Here is a 10,012-nt window from a genome sequence, read left to right on the forward strand (position 1 = left end):
TTATAGATCTTTCCTGGATTCCATAGCCATGCGATCGCATGGCTATCAAGCCACATTCCCATGCAATCGCATGGGACTAGATTACAGCTCACAATTGATTTATCGTGTAGCTTGTCGACATATTATTTAATTATATATAATATAATTAATTATATAATTAATTATATATTATATTATATTCACGTGCATAGTTAACTTGTAAGTTTTGGTCCGTTGACTCGTACGTTGTCACTCGACTTATGTCCCGGTTCCGGTTTCTCGAATGCATTTTCGTACGCTTACAAAACTAGTACTTTTCGTTACACGACGTGTACCTTTATCAAAAATTAAACTTAATCATTGATAAACTATGTCACTCGAAGGGTAGCTTTAATCAATTAAGTGTTTTGGTTATTTGCTTCTATAAATCATCGTCTCGTAGTATATACATATACATATATACATTTTCATTTTGAAATAGTGTTTTACTGTAGCAAAGTTATTGTAGCAAAGTTTTTTTTAATGTAGCAAATAGTAATTTTCGAAAACACTGTAGCTTTTTGGGTACTATATGTAACGACCCTGGATTTTCCAACGTTTATTTATTAATAATTATTATTATTAATACTTGTGATTAAACGAATGTATGTTATTACATTTACATGTTGCCATGATTGCCCGTACTTGACTTTAATTGCCCGAAACGTCTTTGTGATACACGAAACTTGCACGAATAATATTTTCAAGTATTATTTACATTCATGATTAAGTTTTATTAATCATTTTGATTAACTATGGTTATTAGTTAATTACTTGGGCTTTAATTGGATTTAATTGTAAATTAATGGAACTTGGGCTTTAATTAATGGTAAGAGGCCACCCTACTTCTTTAGTGGACTTATTAGCCCATTTAGCATGTAAGTGTTACTTTCAAGTTTAACTAGTTAGTTAGTGCATAAGGAATCAAGTTACAAGCTCCTTACACCTAGTTCCCATGCAACACCTCTTATAACCACCTTTCTTTGTCAATTACATGCAAGTGACTTGTGGTTTTTCTTCTCCTCCCTTCCCCTTTTGTTGACCGATGGCCAAAAGGCCATTTAGTGGGGTTTTGTTTCATTTTTTTTTTTGTATAACTCCTCACTTGTATTCTCTCATTCAAACACACACATTTTTACTTGCAATATTCTCTCAACTTTTTTCTCTCTTTTCCTCTCAAATACTTGTAAGTATTATGAACTTTTCCTTCCTCCTTTCCTTGCTAAAAACCGAATACTAACACCCCTTAATCATCATCATCACTTGTTCTTTGATTATTGTTTTGTTACTTGTTGTAGTTGTTACTTACTTGTAGTTATTACTTACATGTTTTCAAGAATCAAACTTACTAGTTTCATTCTTCATTTATCTTATTCTTACAAGACATACAAGAACAAAACTCTTCAGTTTATGTTCTACATATAATGCTTTAAAAAGATTTAAGTTCATGAGTTGTGAAAGCATACTTGTAATTCATGTTAGTAAACTTTAAAGTTTACTTTCTTAAATATCAAGACTTAGGCTTGAATCTTTAAAGTATGAAACTCATGAACTAGTTACTTGTTTACTTAGTTTATTCTTTACATTATGCACTTTAATTTCATGTTTGACGGTTGTTATTGGTCAAGTGTTACTAGTTAACTTTGATCTCATTAATCTTGAACTAAAAGTTAACTTTGAAAGTTCAAGAACATGTAAGTAAGCTTTCTTTAATTATAACTTTGTACACTTATGTTAGATCTAGACTTTTGAGTCTTGGATCTTCAAGATCAAACTAAGAACTATGTTCTACAACTTAAGATCTTGATTTTATAAGTTTACTTTCAAGTTTGTAACTTATTATTAGTTTTAAAGTTCATGTATGTGTTGGATCTAAGACTTTGATGTAACTTTGGTTCATCAAACTTCATATAACTCTTAAGTGAGTTGTACTACATGTCTTAGACCTACACTTGTGTCATAATAGTCAAAACTTGGTTAATATTGCTTTTATATTTCATGTATGTGTTAAATCTAAGACTTTGATGTAACTTTGGTTCATCAAAACACTTGCAACACTTAAAAGAGTTGTGCTTCATGTCTTAGACTTACACTTGGGTTATGATGGTCGAACCTTGGTGAAAATGATACAAACACATCAACGAGTTGTACACTTGAAGCTATATGCATCAAGGATGAGAACCATGATAAGCATCGAGCACCAAGAACCACCGGAACCTACTGACCCTACTGTTCTACTGTTTCTGTGTCTGATCCGTATGACCTGGGCTACTGTAATTATGATTTTCAAATAGCTCTGTTCTAGTAGATAACTTTTCATATAGGACTCGTCTTAATCCGAGTTACGGTTTAGGATTTATGGCCCTCCGATCGTCACTATGTCCATTTAACGTTGTGCTGAAAATTCTGACCTACTCGCACTTAGACCGTCGCCACGGTCAAACAAAGACGAGTTTGCTTCTGTAATTTTTACCACAACTAAAGGACTCATATACGGAGCCATTGCCACTGGTCTCACCTTATTTCAGTAGGTATAGAGGCCGTGGTGACTGACCGAACTCAGCCTTTGTTTTAAAACTCTTTACTTGAACGAAACTTACTTTACACCTTTTTGTTTGATGATGAATGATGATGACCCTTAAGACCTTATTTACATAATTTTAAACCTATTCGGACGATTTACTAACTTAGTACTATTTTACATAGGTTGAGGACCCGTTTGGACAACCTTCACTACTTGCTTACTTTCCGAGTCATACTTTACCGCTACTTTATCATTGTGAGTTATAGCATTCCCTTTTTACTTTAACTTATTTTGGGAACTGAGAATACATGCGGATTTTATGTTTTACATACTAGACACGAGTACTTAAACTTTATATATGTGTGGGTTATATAACGGCAGAAACATTCCCTTTAGCTCGGTAACGTTTAGTCATTGGTTTTTGAACCGGTGAACGCGAATCTTAGATATGGATCCATAGGGTTTGACATCCCCACTCGGGCTAGTAGCGCTAGCATTCAATGAGTGTTTAATACTTCGTAAACATACGCACTTGCCAAGTGTACTTTCAGGGGGTATAAACGTTAAGTTAGTTACCAAGTGCCCACGGTTAACATATACTTTATCATACTGTTTTGAAACGCTCTTTGTAGCACTGAAATCTCGTGGCCTACCTTACATACTGTTATACTTAAACTATAGCTCACCAACCTTTGTGTTGACGTTTTTAAGCATGTTTTTCTCGGGTGCTTAAGGTTAGCTGCTTCTGCTGTGTACTAGTCTTGCCGTAGACACCCGCTGCTCTAGTGTTATCACCGCATAAACTGTTTATCTTGCATTCAAACTTTAATACATTTGAAACTATGTTTTGTAACGACCTAAGGGTCACATACATTTATTCATGCTTGCTATTCGTAGAAGCATACTGTTGGTGTAAAACATTTGATGTCGATTATGATGTCACTTTTTTTTTTATCGTGAATGCAACTTCTTTTATTACAACATATAGTACTTAACCTTGTAATGATCCTGTAGTTGATGATTCGTACACGATGGTTTTGTACGGGGCATCACACTATAGCAAATCGAAAATACTGTAGCAAATTAGTGTTTTACTGGTTCAACTTAAACGTTTTAGTTAACTTATCTAAATATCAATCGAATCAATAATCGAATGTTACTATCGTTTACTAAATAACTTGAAATCATATATATATATATATATATATATATATATATATATATATATATATATATATATATATATATATATATATATATATATATATATATGCACATTAAGTTATATATATATTGTTCGTGAATCTTCGAGAATAGTCAAAGAATAATTGATTACATGAATATAGTTCCAAAACTTTGTGACTCAACATTACAGACTTTGCTTATCGTGTCGAAAACATTAAATCATTTAAAGATAAAGTTTAAATTTGGTCAAAAAATTTCGGGTTGTCACATTATGGTATCATAGAAGCAGTGAAACTGAGGTGATTGCAAAGTGTGGCCAGAGACCACCTAGACTGAAACAGCCAAGTGAAGGTAAAAAAAGGAAATATAACAGGTATCCAACTGTTTCTAAGGGTGAAGAACCAAAATGTAGTTGGAGGTGTTATGCAAGGAAGATGAAAGATGAGGATTCTTTTCAGGTAATCTCATGTGTTGATGAACATACTTGTCAAAGGAACCACTATAATTCCTATCATAATCAAAAACAACCTATCATATAACTTGAGCTTTGATTTGTAAATCACCAACTCTTCCTTCAGTTTCAATTCATCAACAACATCATTGTTACAAAACTTGGACTGCACAGATTTCAAATGCATCTCATACAACAAATCTTTGTAGTATTGGCTTGGAAGCTCTTCATCAACAAACATAAACACATTACATTTTGTTCGTTTATCCTGTAAAAAGAAAACCCCAATTAGGGCAATTAGGGAAAATTTCATAAATTAACAAAATTAGGGCAAATTAAGACTTACAAAATTAGGGCAACCGATGAATCTTCTACCAGGGTTTTTCTTCGTCCATGCCACATTCTCATACAATCGATGACCACATTTGCAAAAACTTACATCTAGGGGTGGAAATCGGGTGATTTGTTTGGAGGATGAAGAAGAAAGTGCAGACATTGTTTGGAGGGATATAATGAACGAGGTGTGTAGATTTAGGGGTTTATATTGATAAATCTCACTCCTATTTGGCAGCTGAGGTGGAAAATAATTTAATGACTGGCTACACATCAGCAACTTACCGGTTTCAAGTTAAAGGATGCACACAATAGGTGGAAATAGAAAGTTCAATGCATACAATAGAAGGTCGTAAAGTTGAATGCATACAATAGAATTTTGGTGTAAGTTAAATGCATTTTGAATCCATTTTCCCTAAAAAAATTTGCCAGCACCGTTACACTCGAAATACGTTTATCAACAAAACGAAACTAACTACGTTCAAACCGGACCAAAAGCCCCCGCCGCAACGCGCGGGCCGGTCCGGACTAGTTATGTATATAAAGAAGGTATGTATCAATGATGTTTTATCATCCAAATGTCTAATATGTAATTGTGATGTTATTCAACTGAGAAAAGAATCAAGTAAAAGTCGTAGAGTGTGTTTGAGTAATCTTGACAGTAAAGTTTATGAGAGTTGAATCTTAGCATTACAAAAGTTTAAGTTATAGGTATTTAAGTACTATGTAACTAATGACAAAGCATTTGAATTGAAGATGCCGGTTAACAGAGTCGGTTTCAAAAATTTAAGTATCTAGAACGGGGTGAAAAACGACTTCTAGATCCTAACGAATAATATATATATATATTTTTTAACAGCAGTTTGGGATCACCCAGAGAGGACTAAACCATACACGCAATCAACTATCGCAGTTGTATACCCGTTTTCAACTGCTGCTCTGAAAAAAATCTGGACCAATCCGAAGGCATGGTCGGTAAAAACCCCCTCCCCGCTGCCCCCACAACGATGTGCGAAAAGCGATATTGGGTGGAATTCAAGATCAAGAGATATCCTTGTTTGCAATGTTGTTTTCCCATGGAATCGAACCCCGAACCTACCGCTTGACTAATAACACAAGGATTCCTAACAAATAATATAAGCTATTTAAAAAAAGGAACTTAGTCTCTAACGAATAATATAAGCTATTTAAACAAGGTCATTTGCACCATTGTTCAAATGTTAGTAGAATTTGATTTCCTTTTTTTCTAGGCTTTTAAGTGTTGTTTTTAGACCTATTGTACTTTGCATTCGTTGTTTTCAGTTATGTTTTTTTAATTTCCGTTTTTGTCAAATCTCCGATTTTGTGCCCAGAAGGGTCGATCGGGTTACCCTTGTTCCGGACCTCCCATGTCGGCTAATTATTCAAACACCCACATGACTGCTACACGTCTCATATTGGTAGCAAAAACGAATCCAAATAATAACATATTTTAATATTAATATATTGTTGTTTATTTTAAGAACTTAATAAGATGTTAATGAATCAAATCGTAAATTAACAAGTGGCACATGGAATTAGGTAGCCCACAGATTTGGTTAGACCACAATCACACTTTTAAGTAATTTATGGGAGCTTTTGAGGAACTACATGTCTACATCCCGATTGGAGATGAAATGATTTTCTTATAATATAATAGTAGTCATCAAAAGACTCAAATTTATGCTTCTTTCTAAGCAAATATTTGTCAAAGATATACTACTCTAATAAATAAAAGAACTTTAAAGTTAATTTGGATAAAGATATGCATATATTGGGTACACATCCCTCATTCCCTCTAACGACGTTATTTAATGGCTTATTTTTGTTTGTAACTTTCGGTATATTCCACCAACGATCCTCCATTAATATTCGAACATCTTTACATTGTCATTATGAGGTAAATATCTACACCGGCCATGTTAAATGATCTAAAAGCCATTACTCTTCACCACATGTGTCCTCACCCATTGATGATTCACCGTAACCTCTTCAAAAAAATTTACAGTTTTTATTTACGTTTGAAGTTAGTATTAGCCGTCAATGTATGTTTGTAATTATCTCCACCGGGTCGGAAGCATGGTAAAAAAATTTCACCGGATCAAAAGTATCGGATACCACTGACTTCTTGCTACATTAGTTATAAAAAGATGTGTTACATTACACAATCTAGTTAAAAATATGTTAATCTGTTTTTCCTTTGTTATTTCTCATAATCAAACCATTCAACATAATTTTGTGAATACGTTTTTTGTACAAGATTTGTGATCCTAGCATTTTCCACTCACATAACTTCCTCATATCGAGGGTCATTCTGTTATTTTTGTGAGCCCCGTTCAATAAATAAACCTGTACCTTTCATATACGAAAGTTTTTCATTTCATATTTCATATATAATAATAATACGTTTAATAATGTTAATAAATCACCACAAAAAGTAACATCAATCAAAATACAGGTGTAGAAAACATCATATCAATCAAATGGACTTAGGTATATAATGTTTGACTATATTTTTTGGGCCATTTTAGATGTTAGCACCTTGCACGTCTCAATATCAGGCACTGCTCATATCATAACACATATGTTTATTCATTAATCTTATATTCTATAAGATTTTGAGCCAATATATATTAGTATATATTTAATTTATATTTATAAATAAATAATAAAGAAAAAAAGGTTTATTATTTATACTCGGTCTATGTCTATGTCTACTTTCGGGCTTAAACACTTAAGCAGCCCACATATATATGATCCGAATATACAATATAAAGCCCAACTCTAATAAATACTAACCAATCCACCCCACAAAACGATTCAAAACCGAGTCCACTCACTTTATCCATTTCAACCTGATCAGTCTTATCATCATCGTCGTCATATTTTTTATTCACAGATAAAAACACATCATATAATCATCATCATCATCATCTTCAACCTCGATAACAATGGCGTCCTCAGCGCTATCCAATCTCCTATCACTTTTCACACCATTCAAATCACCACCACCACAACAACCTTCAAAATTACCACCATCACACATTTCTCTATCAACCGATTCAAAACCTAAAGACAATTTCACTCCAATCGCGATATTAACTCATTCAAATTCAAATTCAAATTCAAATTCAAATTCAAATTCATCATCAAATGAATTGATGTCGGTGGTCTGTCCGTCGCTAGCGTACGCGAACACGTTGTATTTTAGGTCAGCGTATAACGTGCAGGTGATTGTGGAAGATAATGAACCTGAAGAGAAACTATTGGGAAGGTTTCGAAGGGAAGTAATGAAAGCAGGTGTGATTCAGGAGGTTAAACGACGTCGTTATTTTGAAAATAAACAAGAAGAGAAAAAACGTAAGCATCGTGAAGCTGCTAAACGTAATCGACGCAGGTAATTTTTGTAATTGTTCGGTTGATTTGTAATTAAGTTAACATTTAATTTAATGACAGTTTTATAGATTTTTAAAATAGTTATAGTTGGATTTGGATAACATGTTTAATCTCTAGATTAATTTATATGGTTTTGCAATTGTTAGACAACAAATTACAAATTCCAAATGTTGTTTGACTCTGTGTAACGATTTTAAACCTAATCTCTTTCTTTGTTAGAGTATGTTGGCTCTACTTTTGTATTGCTTTTTCCTCTGCCCAAAAACTTGACGAAAAACGGAAGTGGCTCAGCTATCTGCTGCATTAAACCTGTGCAAGCTCAATACTTTTGGATTCTTTGTTTATCATCTTATTAACTTTTTCGTAAACTAGACTTGTAAAAGGAATAAAGATGCAAGGTAGAATGAGTCGACCAAAAGATTTGTTTGATAGTATTTGTTTTGGGGAGGATGCAGACTTTTACCACTGTCCTTAACATTGTGTATGAAGTAATATGTCCTTAAACTAAAACGTGCCGTTGGTTGATTGCTAGTGCTACTTCTGTTTTTACTGCACTACCTTACCATTCTCACTTATATTGATTAATTGGCTATGTATGTACATAATGCAATGTTGTAACCAAATTTTGTTGTTATGTATTGTACTTTTCATTAGAAAACATGATGTCTAACAGGTTATGTTTTTTTCAATTGCAATTTGCAGACGTACCCCTTTTAGAAACCCGAATGAAGATAAGGTGGAAGGTGTGAACAAGAAGAGAGAAGATGATGGTGATAACTGGGACATGCCTAGCGACAGTCCTCTAAACTGAGTCGGTGCATCCTCCATTTTGCGCTCTAAATATAATGTATGCGTATATTTGTTGTTTAAAAATCAATATCTATGAATTGTGTATTATTTGATTGAGTGTATCATTACTAGTTATGTGAAAATCAACGGGCATGCTATTTTGTTGAATGTTATAAGAAACTGATGATCAAAACTGTTGTACATATTTACGCTGTATACTTGGAGCCTGCAGATTTGATTGTTCCGTTAACATGATACAATGCGTAACCGGTTTTTTTTAACCAGGCAATTTGTATAAATCTCACGGATTATACAAATCAAACATGTTGATATCATGATACTCTTGACGGAATGTACTAAAATTAACTAAAGGTCTGTTCTCGGTCATCTCCTATTCTCCTGTTCATTATGCTAAAAATGTTTGAATGAAACATCAAAGTCAATATTGAACATTGTAAACTATAAACTAATCTAATGTAAGATTTATTGATGAAAGCTTTCAATCATTTTCATTAAGGTTGACAAAGAGAGTGAAACAGTTTAAGGTCTATATATTAAACAATTTTAGCTTCAAAGATGATTCATTTTATTATATGACAAAATCTAAAGATCCAATCTTTCTGATCTGCTTACATCAATTTTTTTATTTATTGTATCTTATCTTTCACGCACAAGAAACAGACGTTTATGCTTTTATTTAGGAAAATAAAAACAGGCATGTGTTATATTTCAGTAGGCTTATAACTACCTTTAGTGGTCTGGTTCAATATATTCAAATTGAAAGAACCAATAAAAGAGAGATGTGTTGTAGAAGATATAGGAGAGAAAGAGGTTGAAGAGAGGTGTGATGTATTTAATGTATATGTGTGTTTTTGTAACTTACATTATGCACATATATATAGTACAAATTTTACTATCCATATTTGACTAATTACCATCCATATTTAACTACTAAATTTACAACACTCCCACTTGGATGGTAATTTTTTTTTAAAGAGCAATTAATACTACCTCGTTAAAAACCTTGCTAAAGAAAACCCAGTGGGATAAAACTTTAGCTAAGGGAAAAAGAGTGCAGCATAGAGTTGACTCCCCCTCAAGTAGACAACGCTGAGTCGTCACATCTTTTGAACTTGCCTCATGCCAATATTGTGAATGTATGTTTTGAAAACAGCGATTGACAGTGCTTTGGTATAAAGATCAGCAAAGTTGTTGATTGAACGTATCTCATTTTAATCTGGTTGTCTTTTACGAGATCTTGAGTATATGAGAAGAATCTGAGGTTTTCATCTGAAACT

The 10,012-nt window shown here is 33.2% G+C and overlaps 1 protein-coding gene across 1 annotated transcript; it reads left to right on the forward strand.

Moving 5' to 3' along the window:
* Positions 1-7,388: 7,388 nt before the first annotated feature.
* LOC139896254 (small ribosomal subunit protein bS21c-like) lies at positions 7,389-8,930 on the forward strand. Its single transcript, XM_071878851.1, has 2 exons — positions 7,389-7,926; positions 8,628-8,930. The coding sequence occupies exons 1-2, from the start codon at positions 7,481-7,483 to the stop codon at positions 8,734-8,736; spliced, it is 555 nt and encodes a 184-aa protein (XP_071734952.1). The 5' UTR covers positions 7,389-7,480; the 3' UTR covers positions 8,737-8,930.
* The last annotated feature ends 1,082 nt before the right edge of the window (positions 8,931-10,012 follow it).

This window comes from Rutidosis leptorrhynchoides, chromosome 3, assembly GCF_046630445.1.
Source record: "Rutidosis leptorrhynchoides isolate AG116_Rl617_1_P2 chromosome 3, CSIRO_AGI_Rlap_v1, whole genome shotgun sequence".
In the NCBI taxonomy this organism is placed as follows: Eukaryota; Viridiplantae; Streptophyta; class Magnoliopsida; order Asterales; family Asteraceae; genus Rutidosis; species Rutidosis leptorrhynchoides.